The 17,215-nt window shown below is 40.1% G+C and overlaps 1 protein-coding gene across 1 annotated transcript; it reads right to left on the bottom strand.

The window, feature by feature from the left end:
- Positions 1-1,636: 1,636 nt before the first annotated feature.
- Positions 1,637-16,728, bottom strand: trarg1a (trafficking regulator of GLUT4 (SLC2A4) 1a). The gene is made up of 3 exons (XM_079272134.1): positions 15,719-16,728; positions 4,412-4,538; positions 1,637-3,854 (listed from the first exon to the last, which is right to left on the bottom strand). Exons 1-3 carry the CDS (start codon positions 16,124-16,126, stop codon positions 3,844-3,846), a joined length of 546 nt encoding a protein of 181 aa, XP_079128260.1. The 5' UTR covers positions 16,127-16,728; the 3' UTR covers positions 1,637-3,843.
- Positions 16,729-17,215: the final 487 nt, after the last annotated feature.

Raw genomic sequence — 17,215 nt, 5'->3', positions numbered from 1 at the left:
TTGTGTGAACATTGCACTTTTCTTTGTCAAGGTTTGTTGATGGATCAAAAGGCTTTTAAGTGAAGTTCAAGATAGGCATCGGTCTAGTTTTCCCTTTTTCTTTGGCAAATTAAAAGACACGTATGTACGTATGTATCTGAACCCTAGCAGAAGCCTCTACCTTCAATGGTAAGAAAGAATGCAGTTTGTTTTTGTTCGTCTCAGGTCCGTGGGTTCCTCAGTATTCTAGAGCCATTCATAACCCAGAGTTGTGGCAGCCATGAAAAATGGTGTTTGTGTGCACCGAGGCACAATTGTGTACCAGGACCTGCTGCATGTACGCGGGTTAGATATATTAAATGCTACAGCTGTGTAATACAGGCCCAGTGCAATCCAATAAAACAGCATTGCAGACTACAGAGTTGAATCAATCTCTGTGATTGAGTCTCGGTCAAATTGAATCGTGTTCACCCTCCCTTAATGTGAGGTAAAATAAATATTGCTTCCATGACATTGATGTCCCTACCGCTGTCATTTTGCGCAATTGATGACATTCTTCATCAGTGTTTTTATAAACGGCTGTTCAAAATGTGCAGTCACTCTCAGGCACTCCTTCTTACCCACGTCAATCTGTCGACTGGTTCACCTTGTGGTCCAGACGGAAATCTCTCAACCCACATTGAATGGATGGCCGTGGCGTTTGTGTTTCACAGTGGATGAAGCCCACTGACTTTGGTGATATGTTATTCATGTTTTTTTCTTTATGAAAGAATACTTTGGTTTATCATTGAATACACTCCCTGTCAGCCTCAGCATCGCGTAGTAGTCAATGATGGCATGCTGATCAGCTCAAGTAAGATGGTGAACATGGTAAACATTGTACCTGCTAAACGTCAACATGTCATTGTGACCGTGTTAGCATGTTGATGTTAGCATTCATTTCAAAGCACCACTACACCTAAATACAGCTCAACAAAGCAGCTGCATGGCGGTAAATTAGTATGCTGTGGTCACACCAAGTGCGATTAGATTACATACAAAGTTACACATTTTTAAACTGGTGAGAAATTTGCATGAAGCTGTGTCACGAAAGCCTATCAGCGTTGAGATTCTCTTCCTGTCATCACTGACGTACTGCCGTTGTTGAATCGGGACATTTTATTTGTAGCCATAGGTGCACCCAGAGCTCTACGATACCTCATATTAGTAGAGACAAAACTGTGTATAAACCATATGGTACAAACGCTGCCGTATTTACACCTAGATGTTATTTTAAGTGTTGATGGAGCTGCTACAATGTTAGCATAGCCTAGCACCAATCGGTCCGAGCTCCATTGAGAAAACAAGTATTTTAAAAGTGATTTGCTTCTCGTCTTGTGGACAACGCTGATAGGCTCTTAACGCTGATAGGCTCTTAACGCTGATAGGCATTCGCGACGCAGCGTCGTGCACGAGTTGAAAAAGGAAAGCGCGAATGAGGCGAGTTCCACGTTATTTGCTTCGTGTCATTCGCGTCTGTTCACGTCTTTGCATTGACTTTGTGTGTAAACTACTAGCAAATTTGCGCCGCCTTTGGTGTGAACACAGCATTCGTCTTCTTAACTCACTTTTGGATGTCATCGCAACTCTTTGTAAACAATATGACCAAAAGGCAAGAAAGCTGGACCATGCATTGGTAACATTTATTCCGGACATGCACAATGTACACAACAGAGATGAAAACTGGCACGTACAGTATATTGGAAAAGAAACCGTGTTATATAACAAAATTAAATGGAGGTTTGAACTGTTTTACTGACGGAGCAGAGCTTATACGCTAAACAGTTAGACAGTTGGCTCCTAACCACTTTCAGTGATGGGAAATTTGTGTCTTCTATAGTAACACAAGAGCGGTAAACTACACTCAATGTGACCCACAGAAATTACACACATTGTAATTGTAATATAACACTTTTTTTTAAGATTGGTAGTAAACACGGGGAATCTTTGGATTTTGCTGCTTTCAGATGTTTGGATAAAGAATATGATTTGTATGTACAACTATGGATTTGAATGGAATTGATAAAAAGCCCATTTCACACAGAACATTGTGCATTTTAGTGTTCAGACTTTAAAGATTGCAGTTCGGCCTTACATTGATGATGTTCAACTGAGGACTTGGTAGAATATCTTCAGCCGGATACATTTCGTCCCTCATCAGTTAAAATGAGCTGGTGTTCCTCTAGTTTCACTTGTATGAGCCCTTAAACAAACATGTTTTATCACTTTAAAATGAGGTCCTAATGATTCCTGATAAAAACAGCACAAGATTAAAAAAAAGAAAAGCAATGCTGAAAAAGAATTGCTACATGGTGATGTTACCTGTGCTTGTAGCATAAGCCAGTAATGTGTCAATACAACAGTCCTATGTAGCCACGGGGGACTTAATACAGTGACTTCTCTCTGATAAAGTGATGAATACAATCTGTCGTGCTTGGATTTCAGAGAAATGTTCCCATTCAAACTCGGGCCTGTTCATTGACAAAAAATAAATGTGTTGAAGCCGGCTTGGCCAATAGCATGCGTACATATTGCATATATATTTTCCCATATAAATACATTTCATACCCAATACAAGGAGCAGAAGTGAAACAATGGCGTGTAACAGTCAATGTACAACAATGTAAGAATGATAATGGAGCTATGGTGTAGAAAGGTAGTACAAGGTAATTTGTAAAATGGAGTTTAGGGGAAGAAGACGAAGGACAGCAGCCACTAAATCAGGTTTTGTGGTGAAGAACTGGAGGATGTGAAAGGAAAAGTAGGAGGGCCTTTTGGCATGTGTTTTATTCTGCCAGAGCAAGGCAAGGTTCAAGAGATTTTGGAGATATAAAGGGGGTTAGATCTCAGCCCTCTCACGTTCTACAGTGGCTGGACTCACATAATGTACACAATAAAGTACACCGTAATAATCACTCTTCCATGTGCAAACCTGTTAGCCTCTCTGACTCCTTCATAAGAAAAGAGACAACTAATAACAGTCAAAAAGAAGGCAGAATGTCGGTTATCTACATGCAGGCATGCAGTTGGTCTCGATTTGTTTTTTTAGTTCAAAAAATGATAATAGATAACAAAAATAAAAAATGTGTTCCCTGCCCTTTTTCACAAACCCTTGAATTTCTACTGATAATCCAAGTGCTGTCAAAGCAGCCATCGTGACAGTGTTAACAAACCCAGCACCACTTGGCATACAAACATTTTATAAAATGTACATCTATATATATATATATATATGTATTCATATATCCATATTTCAAATATATTTGTAGCTGTATATGCTTTGAATGCAAGAGGTTCAGTAAGGAATATATGAGGATTATACGCAGCTTTCTGAAAGTTTGAAGAACTCAGAATCTGTTTTTCGAAGGAGCCCAGACATAGAAACGTCGATCGTTCATTCTCTCCTCACACGTAGATCGTCCTCTTCATTTAAGAAGTCCATTATTCCAAAAATAAACATTCACGAGTCCTCCTGGCCACACACACAAATCTGCATTTTCTTTTTCCTCTGTTTTAACCCAAACTATTTTACATCAGGTTTTCATTATTTTTGTCAAGCAAATGTTACTGGATTCTAATGCATGCATCTCTGCTTTTCTTCTCTGAATGTTTTTATTTGTTTACTTGCTGCAGTACCTACTCTCATGAGTTGCCTGTTGCTGTTTTTTTTGCTTTCTGAGGTCAGTCATGATGTAATTACAATATGGCATAAAGTTGAGAAGTTTATTTCTTGTATTTAATTTTTTTCATTGGGCTTTTCCCCTCTTTGTTGCATCCGTGGTTTGGCATTCACGGTTCGTTTTTTCCCCCCTCAGGTCGTCCATGTCATTGGGTTACTGCAAAAGAAAGAAGAGGAGACGCGGGACATCGTCAGAGAAAGTCAGGTCAGACACAAAGACAGCTTGAACTCGCCATCAAATGAATTACTCTGACCGGTGCGCCTCAAGTGTCGAAGGCTTTGAGCAATAGGTTAGCTGCCCTTGCTGCGCAGTCAGCCCACTACGGCCACTGCAGTACTAAATCAATCTTCTCACACACACACACGGCTTGGAAATGTGCCGAGTTGAGTCGTAGAAAAACACACATCTCATGCTTGTGTGGTAGTGTCATATATATCACCCTGTAATTGTAATGCAGTAGGTGTTCTTTGTTGTTAAAGCCCTGTGCTCGTCTGTGAGTGGACATGTGCACACATACCATACGTGATTTTCAAGTGACATACCTTTGCATATTCATAAGATATACTATAATCATACAGTTAAGATTAGGCACTATGCACTGCATCACTGAAGCGTCACCAAATACTGCTCATAAATATGAGTCACAAACACAAACACTGAAAGGAGCTGTCATTGTATTTTGAAATTTGTCCTCCTTGTCGTAGTTTCTGCACCTGAAACTGAGACGAAGACTACGATGGTGACCACGCCCAGGACGATGGAGACGATACTGAGCAGACGAGCCAGTCGACCCAGCCTCCTGGCCCCATCAATATCCCCCACCTGCAGACTGTTTCTGGACTGGAGACACACATAAGCACAGGGTATTACCAAGAGGAACGCGTGAATGATAATGTGAAGCAGGGCATAGACGTATAAGATGTTACATAATAATTGTAAACACCACAAAAGGGGTTCATGACTACATTTTATTCCTTTCACACATTGGCACAAGAGAGGAATGGTCATATTACTCCCTAACAAGGCAACTACCTGCTCAAATGAAAGATAAGGAAGGTGATCGCTCACAAAGTTACTTTATTGAATGTATATATTCCACTGGCACTGAAAAGCAATGTACCTGTTGTTCCCCTTGCCTCGTGGAAAATTGCGAAAGAGAAAGTTTTATTCAGGTCAGAGATTACCGTTGCAAAGTAATTAAACAAATGGAGGATAGCGAACTAACTTGGTCAATACATTCATGAATGCATAAGATTAAATACATGTAATAGCAAGAATATACAATAGAATATAAACCCCACAAAGCGACACGGTTGTCCATGTCAAACAGCAACGGGAGATATCTGAAGACAATATTGTATATTTAAAGTTTTAGTCGATTTGGAATCAACCAGGAGAGGAATCAAGTGCTTCTGGAAGTAAGGTCAATGATAAGAGCAGAGTTCAGGTGGATTCTTTGGTGATTAGGATTACAAGTGGCGAGCAGAACATTAGCCCAGACCAAAGCCCATTGTAAATATCTCCCAAAAAACTAACAGGTCTCCGACCTATGAGTAGTTTGTTGCTGTTAAATATCGAGGGGTTGAGATGCCAGGGGCATTGAATAGTGCATGATTTATTCATATTATTATGATAAATGGGAAAGCCAGGCTATCACTGCCAACTCCTGGAGAGAGTTCTGTCGTGAGATCATAATACAAATTTCTGTGACTCCAAAATTGAATTGTATTCAGAGGCCTTATCGGGCTGAATGAATGCTGGAGATATTCATATTGGCAAGAGATCACTTCAGAAATAATGACAATTTGTGGAGTAGAAATTGATTGCTCTTCTGTCACATTATTTGTGCGAAAATTCCCAGACAAACTCATGGCTCAGAAAGCGCTACAATGCCCTCAATCGAAGGACAATTTCCAACGAAATATACTGTATGTAGAAAGTGGCATCTACCTCAACACTAAGATATGATATAAGTGTTGTAAAATAATGGATTACATATATGTAACCCATTATATAGGTCATTGAAAGATGCTTTTCCCGTACTAAGTGCAATGTAAAATTAAAATAAAGTTGCAAAGTCACTGATCCACAGTTGCTTCAATTTATTGATAAAAGCAACCAGCATATAAACTCTATCAGCACAACATTAAAGTAACGCCACAAACAAAAGGGATTTACAGTTTGGAGTCCCTGACACAAAGATCCCACCACAGTCCAAGCAGCTCGAGGCTCTCCGGCAGCTCTCTGAGCGGTAAACTTTAAAATATTCATCAGGCGGTTTCCATTAATTGACAGCAGAGTTATTTTAAAGGGGAAATGACACACATACAGTGCAGTGATGTTGACTTGTCTACTGGGTGCTGTAGAGTCCCTCAAAGTAAAAGAGCAGCAATAATTGACGGTGAATTTGTCTTTTTCAGACAAGATTGGGATTGATTGGAAGGATGTGACTTGCAGAGCCAATGGGGGGGGGGGGGGGGGGGGGGGGGGGGGGGCGGTGAGCGAAGCGGTGTGAAGGGGTTGTAGATCAACTTGATGTTGCATGTATATTGCTTCATGTATACTGCAGCTATGGAGACAGGATGATTAATGTGTGTGTGTGTGTGTGTGTGTGTGTGTGTGTGTGTGTGTGTGTGTGTGTGTGTGTGTGTGTGTGTGTGTGTGTGTGTGTGTGTGTGTGTGTGTGTGTGTGTGTGTGTGTGTGTGTGTGTGTGTGTGTGTGTGAGTGTGAGGCATGATGGATGGGAGTCCTCAATCCTTGTGTATTGCTTTCATGTGTGAGCCCCAAAACAACAAATCTCACACGGTTGATGTCACCATCTTCTCATCAACATGAGTTTGATTTGGGCGCCTTTCAATTTGTAATTTGTGATACTGTCAAACACGTATCACTGTTCATGACACATATACAAGTGAAGAGGTGAAAATGATATGTTATACAATAGACGGAAGAAAAAGCAATTAAATATGATACTAGGTGTCAGATTAGAGATTAAAATAGACACACAGGAAGCCCGTAGAGCAGCAACAGTGCATTATTGGTGTATGCCAGCTAATGGCCGAACAGAGTTGTGTTTCTATCAACATTGAACAAGAATTACAGGTTGTACTGAGGGAGAGGAAACAGCATCATTGGACACTGGAGAGTTGGAAAAACCTGGTCTGATTAATTCCACTTCCTGCTGCCTCCCTCTGGTTGTGTGACCAAATGCATCCATCATGCAGAGTGAAAACACCGCAGTGTTGTGGTGGTGTTGATGGCGTTTGCATGGCACTAACTGAGCCCCTTTATGATGAACATTTGAATGCTACCGGACAACTGGCCATCCCTTTATGCCAGCAGAGCCCGGCATCTGTCCACAATCTTTCGATAAGATAACGCACCGTGCCAGGAGGTTAACACTTTCCAGGACTGCTTTCATCAACAAAGCTGTGAAATCAAGTTATCAAGTTATGTAGTGGCCTGTCTGTTCACTAGATTTCGACCCAGAGCTATTTGGGCTATGTCCATCATGGCAGCTTGTGTGAGTCAGCCTCCGTCAGCATCCCTGTGGGGCGATTTTGACTACGTTTTGGGTCCATGCTGAGAGTGTTCGAAAGGTCAGACAACAGTATTAGAAAAGTGTCGCTCATACTCTGTGTTAAAACAACAGCGAAGACGGAAGGTGAAGAGATCCCATGTAACAAAGCTTGTGTTTTAAATTCAAACCCCCCCCCCCCCCCCCCCCCCCCATGCAATTTGTTATGACACCATCTTTTACTTTTTAAAGCCTGATGGAAACTGTCGGAGCTGTCCTTGGTGCTGAATGTGCCTTTTTTTAAATCAGAGGAGGTGCACAGTACAGCAATGGCCTCTCATAAGAGAAAGAGAGAGAGAGAGAGAGAGAACCCTGCCTCCACTCTCCCTGAATCTCCTAGTTACTTCATCCACTCACTCCCATGAGCCTCTCTGTCTCAGGCTGTCTTGGGTGTTGTCAGATCCCGCAGCACACATGACTTGGTGGGTGTAGACACTGTGGTGTTCCACTTAATCAGAAGCTGCTGACCAGCAAACTACAATCTTTTTTTCTTTATGTTTGTGAAAACAGTATATGCAATATAAAATAATGTGTAAACTGCCTGTCTTCCACTAGGTCTTTACGGATTGTAAAACACACAGAATGCAGCCAGTTATTTTAAATGTATTTTCTTACAGGAATATTAATACTTTGGTTATTTATTCAAGAAGCATACCCAAAATATGATCTTGACTGCTGGTTTGAGAGTGAGGGTTTGTTTTTCAATACATTCAATTAAGATAAGACATTGAATTGACAATTTCTGTTATTGGAGGTCTAATTCTAAGATGAAAGACCTGATTATAATTCAAAAACATTCAAATTGGCTTTGGTACATTTTCAACGTGACTTAAGCCACAAAAGCTCAGTCAACGCATGTGTCAATCTGGGCCCTAGAAGGTACAATAAGAGATATTGTTTCTCTCACACAAAGGGACACACTTCAGCTTCTCACTTCCAGGACTGCAATGTGAAGCTATGGTGCAAACACAATCCCAGTAGAGCCTTTATTGATCTGGATTCACATCACAGAGAAAAGCAACACCAGCACCTTAAATCAATGGAAGCCCCTTTCAGAAAACACTGTTTATATTTCGCCTGCTCAGAGAGAACATATTAATGGAGGTAGGTTCAAAACGATGATATTATTTTCATGAAAAGGAAAAGGAAAGAAAATAAGGGATGGCTTCTATGTCAGCATACTTGTTTAATAAACCGTATTATTGTTTGATATTAGCTACGGGGACTGCATACCATTTTCTGTGCGTGTGTGTGTGTGTGGGTGGGTGGGGTTATAGGGGGGGTATCCTTCCCTCTGCTGACGTATGTCTATATTGATTCACAGTGAGAGTAAGCCTGGTCATCTTTGTTTTCTGAATGGGAAATTCTATCCTCAAAGTGTCTTGTCCAGTGTTTATTGTGCTACCAGTGCACACACACACACACACACACACACGCTTCTCTCTTTCTCTGTAGTTCATGTGTTCAGCAGAGGATGGTGGAGGCTAAGTCAGTAAGTGCTTCCCTTTTCTTGTGTCATTAATAATGAAGAGCCAGCATCAGCCTGGTGGAGAGGGACAATGTACAACCAGGAGCTGGTGTGTCTGTTAGGCTGGCAAATATGATCAAATTAAAATGTTTTATTTGCACTTATGCCCCTAACTTCCAATAAAATGTTCATTTTTTGTTCATTTTTCTTCATACTTTTCCTTTTATGTGGCTGTTATTAAAGTGCCTTCCCCATTTGATACGCATTTTACATTTTTTAACGAAGTAAGGCAAGGCAAGGCAAGTTTATTTGTATAGCACATTTCAACAACAAGGTAATTCAAAGTGCTTCACATAAAACCATTAAAAGCATCAAAACACAAGGCAAAAGAAAAGGAGATTTAAAAACAATTAAAGAAACAGTGTAAGTAATAAATAAGTAACTTTCATAGACGAAAGTTTGCAAAAGTCGTGGTTGCGTTTTAGTTTTTTTTAGCATTGAGTAATCGTAGTCATTTTTAAGATGAGAACAAGGCTGTTGGTTGAAACCACTTTGGTCTGGTTGGGTGTTAGGAGCATCGCGCCCTCTCGGGGCTGCTAAACAGGGCTTTTAGACTCGGTCCTGTTCCACTCGAATCTCCATTAAAATTGCAAACCACTCAATGCGGTCCGATGATCAAGTCTGTCAGACCCATGATGGCCCCGCTCTCATTCTCCGAGCTGTAAATGCATTCTAGCTACTGCTGCAGCGCATACATTTTAATTGTTTTTCTATCGTGGTTCGGTCGTGAACTGGAAACACAGTTCAAAAAAGCTAACTAAGCTAAGTGTTAGCACCATAAAAACACAAGGCCTCTGTTAATGAGACTCTGTTCATCAAGATTAACAGAGCATAGCGATTTGTTTGTCAAAACGAAATGAGATTATCATTATTCAGTTCATCTATAAAGTGCTGGCTGTCATACAGGGGCAAACACATCTGTAACTAAATAGGTATCAGATTGACACAGGAAAAGGAAGCACTCATCACCATTCAGGAGATGGTTTATCTCGATCCATCAAATTATTTAAAATGATTACCAACAACAGTCCAGTACAACATAGAATGCATGTATAGTTCCTCACTACTTCCATGTGATGAAAAGCAGGTGTAAAGGTTTACATGTTCACTATCTTAGTTTAGCATGTTAGCATTTGTTAATTAGCACTATACACAAAGTACAGCTGTATATCAAGGGGACGTCGTTAGTTTTGCAGGTTTTTAGTCATAAACTAAAGTTGTTTTCATAAGCACAATCTGAATTTTGGGTATATAAATACCACAAATATGATGATATCTCGTACATAATCCAGCGCCTCCTAAACCACGCTTTTGTACAGTTATGGTAACGGACTCTCTCTCCACCTCCCTGCACGCGTATTTTGAATGTAATTTATTTGCCAAAACACGAGAGAAAACACATAATAAACAATGTTAAAGATGAATTTAACAAAATAATTGAAAAAAAAAGATATTGCGATAATATTGTTATCGGGACATTGTGAGAGCCATACATTATATCCTATTTTATCCACTACGGAATGATAATATCATTACCTGCACAGATTTAACATTGCAAACATCTATTTTCTATTATAATATGAGCAGTGTCTGGTTTTCTCTCTGCAGGACTCCGATAGGCTTCATATAATTCGCAACAACAGTAAAAAGTGCTCTCCCACCATATCTGCAGTATTAGACAGCTAATAAGAAGTAATTTACCTACGCACACACACACACACACACACATTCATACTTATCCATCCAGTGCAGCATTGCGTGTCCATATTTCACAGGCAAATCTGCTGAGCGTGCAATAATGCTCCTGCAGTTTGGGCCTTCCCATTACTGGGATAGGCCCGTCTAAGCAGTAAAAACCTATTACCCCTGCCTTTCCAATCCCCATAATTGACTGCACATCTTTTTTAGGTTGTCCTGCTGCTGGAAGTGGTGGTGGATGATGATGGATGTAGTCCTGTTGTTAGTAATGCACCATCTGCCGGTACAAAAAAAGATGCCGACTCCTTTTACAAGGCTAAGTGAGGCCTTAACAGATTGTATTTTGGTCATTTACCGGATTAAAAGACGGATATTGTCTTGTTCTTTGGCGTGTCGTCTCTGTACATCGGTTATCACTGTTCAAATTTCATCGTTTGCTTGCTGCACCTTTCCTACAGTGATGCCTCATACAGGTTCGTTAAAACAGGCAGTGGAATTCTGAAAGGCAGTCTTTGTAATGTGGACATATGTCAATTATTATAAGATCATATCCATACCACCATAAAAGGGTGATATGGAATTTTTGGCCACTTGCTGAATTTAAATCCAATATTCCCGCTCCTTTTAGTTCTGTTTGGGTTTTCACCAGCTCCTGATGGAAACATTTGGGTCTTCAAACGCTCCACTGTGTGCACCAGCCAGCTGCTAACTTTGCAGGTACAATAATTCTTTTTTTACTTAACGTTTACAGTTTCCTGCACTCGCGGATGTTTCCTCTGACCTCGCCGCGATAATAATAATTTCAACAGTAGCAGAGCAGTTTCTTTTTTGTCTCCTAAACTTTCCAGAAGTATCCGTTTCACATGGGCGGGGATAATGTCAGCACTTAGCCGTGAGCGTGCTCTCTAGGGCTGAATCGTGCAGTATCAACCACATTACTTTTGATTCATTTGTTCACAGCGAGTGTTGTAAACTTCTACTCTCCTGCTCTGACTCACTTGCACTTATCCGACATCGCTGTGGCGTCTGATTGAATTCCTTTCTAACCCAGTGATAGGAACTACTTTATTGCCATTTTCTGTCTCTCTCACACCCATCTGCCCTTGTAGCGAATCGTGTTTTGATCTTCTTTGCGAGGTCCGTATCCCCTTTCTATACCCTCAGGAAAGAGAGAGCATGTTGATGGCTGCCACAGAGCTTGGCTAACTGCTGCAATCTGCCCTCTGCAGAGAAACTAAAGAGACTTCTCGCGCCTTCTATTGAATTAGAGGCCAGCTCCAGTTTCTAACTCCTTCACTTTTCTTTCTTTTGCCCTCTGTCAATGCCTCTCTCTCTCTCTCACACACACTCTCCGTGCCATTAGCGAGCGGCTGACTTGTGAATGTCAGTGGGTTGATGATGATGATGGCTCAGGGAAGTACAGAGCGTCTCGTGGATACTGCCCGATATTCCCTTTGGTGTGTCGTGCCCACAGGAGTGCTATTACAGAACTAATGGGTTTACTGCATTGCCTTTGCCATGTTTCTCTGTAGCTCTGAGTGCTGGCTGCTGCACAGTGTCGGAAGTAAAGAGCGCTGAAAAACCCCAAATGGTTGTGCCAACAGCAACTTAGCTGCCACCAGCCAACGGGAGTTAAACACCTGACACAACAGAGTTGCTACTGATGCCACTAAAAGACTCCTGGTAAAATACTACCAGATACTTTATGCAAAAGTGTGCCAACAGCCTTATTTATCTGCACTGCGCAGTTACAGTAGACGGCCAACTGTGCTGTTGTTTCCTGGCTCGAACGAACAGAGCGTCAGTGGAGGAAGTATTCAGATCCTTTACTGAAGTACAAGTACTAATACCATGCTGTAAATATACTCTGTTACAAGTCCGCCATTGAAAATTGTTACTTAGGCTTACTAAAACATAAAAGTATGTAGGATAATCATGAAAAATATTTTTAAAAAGGTACTCAATGCAGACGAAATGTTCCCTGTAACTGTATATAAATACATATATACAACACACACACACATATATATATATATATATATATATATATATATATATATATATATATATATATATATATATATATATATATATATATATATATATATACATACATATATATATATACATATGTATATGTACATATGTATATATATATATATATATATATATATATATATATATATATATATACATATATATATATACATATGTATATGTACATATGTATATATATATATACATATATATATATATATATATATATATATATATATATATATATATATATATATATATATATACATACATATGTACATATACATATGTATATATATATATGTATGTATATATATATATATATATATATATATATATATACATACATATATATATATATACATATGTATATGTACATATGTATATATATATATATATATATATATATATATATATATATATATATACATATATATATATACATATGTATATGTACATATGTATATATATATATATACATATATATATACATATGTATATGTACATATGTATATATATATATATATATTATATCATTAGAGTATCATTACTCATGCATTCATGGAAAAACAGGATTTTAATGTCGTAGTTGGTTGGCTCCTTCTTAATTATTTAGGATAATTGCAACTCATTACTAATAAGTAATTAGGAGTACATTACTCCTATGAAATATCACAATATTACCCCACTTTGGAAAAAACTCTCCTCTGGTCCCATGAGACACAGCCGTCTCTCGGAACCACACGCCCTCATATCCGTCCGAAACTCCTCCCCTTCCGTTTATCCCAATTCCTATTGGCTAACTTCCAGGAGTGTATTCGCCTGTCTGCCTTTCTGTCCCTGAGTTTACTAACACATTCAATGACTGTCAGTTATTGCTTAATCCCTCTATGATAAACATTCCATATAATAGATAAGACTTTGCAACTTTTGGCAAAAGCTACATATCTCAAATTCTACTGTTAGCTACTAATCCTAGAACACTTTATGCTTATCTTAATTATGCATTTCCAAAACACTTATGATTATGACTAATTATGAATTCTTAAATATGAATCATGAAACACTTTTATTATATCTACTGAACACACAGTTCTATGCTCAAATGTCTTACATGATTCAGCTGGGGAGTTGAGCCTGATGCACACTTGCAATACCTCAGTAGATTAGCAAGCCGATGCCTGGATTTGATCCCAGCAGTGTCAGTCAGCTGAAGACCTTTTTTTTACTGAAGATTAAGGCAATTACAAAGTGAAAGGTTCAGAATTACTGACCTGCCAGTCTTGGAGAAATTCCTGCTGTGTCACATTATGTGAATGTGTACTGTGTACGCAGCAACACATAAGTACGGTGTAGTGCATAAACACGTGGTTTGTAATTACTTATTTCAAATAAATATTGGGCCTTTTGAAGTTCTTTTCCCATCAAACGTTGACAATTTTTTATTTCATATATTGACTTTGTGAATTTACAAGATCGACTTTTAACACCCGAGTCTACTATGATGGAGGAGTGTCAAGATGGGAGGAGGGACATACTGACTAAAGTACACTGCTAATCATCTGGGACACGCCGGTTATCACAAGCATCCTGCAGCTTCCAGAGGAGCTTCCTCGAGCAGGATGTTTTGTTGCATCAACTTGCACAAGTCATTTGGAGCCATGTCGAACAGGTTTTTAGCTTTGCCGCAATATCCCATTTGACCTTCACACCATGTTTGCATTTTCACACCTAAAACTCAGCAGTTATCGCGCGTCGATATCTGGGACATTCTCTAAATGTTACTCTGGCCGGTTGGACCGAGCCACGAGCTCTCACCGCCTTCAATAACATGTCCACCATTTTTACTGCAGACCTCTCACCACTGCAGAGGGGGACAACAAGAAAAGTGTCAGCTTTCAGTTTTATCGTAGAGCACCCTCAACACAGATCTCGTAGACTCCGTTAGAGGTGCTGTGACGTGAATGCAAAGAGGCCACTGCACAGTTGGGTTGGAAAAGAGTGTTTTGTTGACGAGCAACTGAGGATCGTGTCCCCAGAATGTATTGATTGGAGAGCACTAAACAGCAGCAGCATATCAAGCATCTGTGGCTGCGCAGCGAGGCGTCAGTGTCTTAGCTGCATCTTGTATCAGCATTTCCTGCATCCTGAAACTTTCAGTGAGAGGATGAATCGAGCGTCTCTAAACCAGAACAACCCGTAGCTGAAGCCTGAACACTAAAGGCCGAGGATGCACTGAGCTCTACATGTAGGTGTGTGTGTGTGTGTGTGTGTGTGTATTCCAGGGAACCCTGATATTCAGAGTTGATCAGGGACCGCAGAGCCAACTGCACTGCACTTGAACGCAACAATTTACAATCAATGCGATATGAGGAATTTTTAGGATATTCAAATACGTCATTGCGCTGTTCTGTTAAGCTGCACATCTGAGGGGTTTTGGTGGAATTGCATGGAAACATCTTTCAAAATCTTTTTTTTTCTCCTCAATTTTTTAGATAGAAAATAAAAAGTCCAAAAAACAAAAATCAAACAGTGACTATTCTGACAATTGATGAATCATTGGTTGTGATTTATCAACACCAAATATAAGTTCTGTCTTCTTAAATGTGTAGTTTTGCTGCTTCTTTCAGTTTTATATTAAGGTAATTAAAGTTTGGATTGTTGCCCAGGCAAATTAAGTCCTTTTAAGACATCATCATGGGTCACCTGGGTCATTCTTTTTTTGATATTTATCTGAAAAACGATATCTTTTTAATTAAAAAGTAATTTATCAATCCAATTAAGTACAATTATATATTTCTTAATTATCTGATAATTATCTATTAAGGATGAATATTCCTCTCTCAAGAAGTTTGATGACCATCCTCTAATACAAAACAATATTGCTCTTAGTGAAGAGAAATATCCACTTTCTCCTAAATGTCACCCTCACTTTCTCCAAACATCAAAATTATAAAGACAATAGCTGCATATTAACGGAAAAAAAATATTTTAAAACTATAAAAGAGGTTGGAGGCAATTTTCAAGTTCATGAAGTTTGAAATCAAAGACTTAGCCTAAAAAATACAGACACTTTTTTGATTTTTTTTGGTTCGACAGATATCCATCCATCATATTGACAAAACATTTATGTATCCATTCTGATCTACAGAAACAGGCTGAAGTAAAAAGATGCTCACCATGATGGAGTACACCAGTGCGACAATGCTGACGGGCCAGACGGGGCAGAAGCAGGACAGGATGACAAGGAGGAGGTAATCCTTGGGCTTCCGGGTCTCATGGACGGTGGCGTTCCCGGTGGAGGAGCGGCTCAGACTGGCCTTGGACGGGGAGAGAGGGGCGGCGGCGCCCAGTTGCCCGGCGGAGCCCGATCTCACGGTGACGCTGTGGCCGTTCAGGTCGCCCTCCTGGCCCTTGTCGCTGTCCATGTTGACGGTGAAGGAGGTGGACATCTTCATCCCATTTCCTCCGGGCTCGGTGGTCAGCGCCAGGAGTTTCTCCGTCTCGTTGGGGTCCGCAGGCTGAGTGCCTCCTCCACCCTCACTTAGGTTGGACTTCAGGAAGTCGGTGTCCGTGTTGATGGCCATGTTCAGGTCTCAATTGTATCAAATTTGATTAGAAAATAAAATTTTTAAAAAAATGTAAAAATGTTTTAAATTAATTACAAACCAGGAGCCAACATCTCATACCACAGCTGAATGTGAGCTTTTACAAAAGATCTTTCGATTTTGATTGACCAATGTGATCAACCGGCCAAGGTGTGGTGGGTGGATGACTGTAAATGTGACAATTTGAAAAGGTGCTTTAAAAAGCTCGGATGTAACAGATCAGCCACCCCCTAAAAGAAGAAGAATGAAATCAGAGAGGAGATGAAAGCAGCGTGATTCCTGCAGATATCATCTTCCTCTTGGATCACTTTCCGTCACCTTCCTTCACGTCCAACGTCTGGCTCATTTCCGAAAGGGGCTCGGATCAGAAGAAAACTCCCCTCCTCACTAATCCGAGGAGGAACAATTCAGAAAGAGGAGCTCCTGTCGCCTGCCTTGATCCAGTTGCACCACTTTCCCTTAAAAGTCTGTCTGTTCATTGAAAAGCAGCCTAAACAATTATCGTCTCTTTCCTTTTCTTTACGCAGAAGGATGAAGGCGACGCGTCCCCGTCAAATCAGGTCTACCTCAAATCAGCCACTTTCTCCCTCTCTCCTCCACTGTCTCCACGACGCAGCAGCACAGCGACTGTACTCAACTTGGGACCAGTGTCAAGACACCCACTTTAAAGCAGATCACTTCCGGTGGCGATATACAAAATAAAAGCTCCGGCCTCTTCGAATATTATATATTCGAATATATAATATTGTGAAAGTAATGGCTCCACATAATACCCTATATATTGTACAGTTTGTGAACAATGCAAACTGCAATGTAATAAAGAATTACGTCATTTTCGTTATGGGTAAAAAAAAAAGGAGAAAAAGGTCGCATCTGCCTTCATTAATCGACGCACCACCTGGCGAGCATGCGCACATCTAACACACACAGGTGTGTGCTAGTTCTGATGGACATGCTAAAATGCTAATCCTCCAGCACTGTAACGGTGCCTGCGGGACTTCTATGCCTCTGTGCTGTTTGTGAGTGACTGCAGAGTCTCGTTCAGCTCAACGTGTTTTAAAACTTAAA

This window comes from Melanostigma gelatinosum (assembly GCF_949748355.1).
Source record: "Melanostigma gelatinosum genome assembly, chromosome: 7".
NCBI classification, from domain to species: Eukaryota; Metazoa; Chordata; class Actinopteri; order Perciformes; family Zoarcidae; genus Melanostigma; species Melanostigma gelatinosum.
Note: the sequence above shows the minus strand (reverse complement) of the source record. Positions and strands in the feature narration are given on the sequence as shown.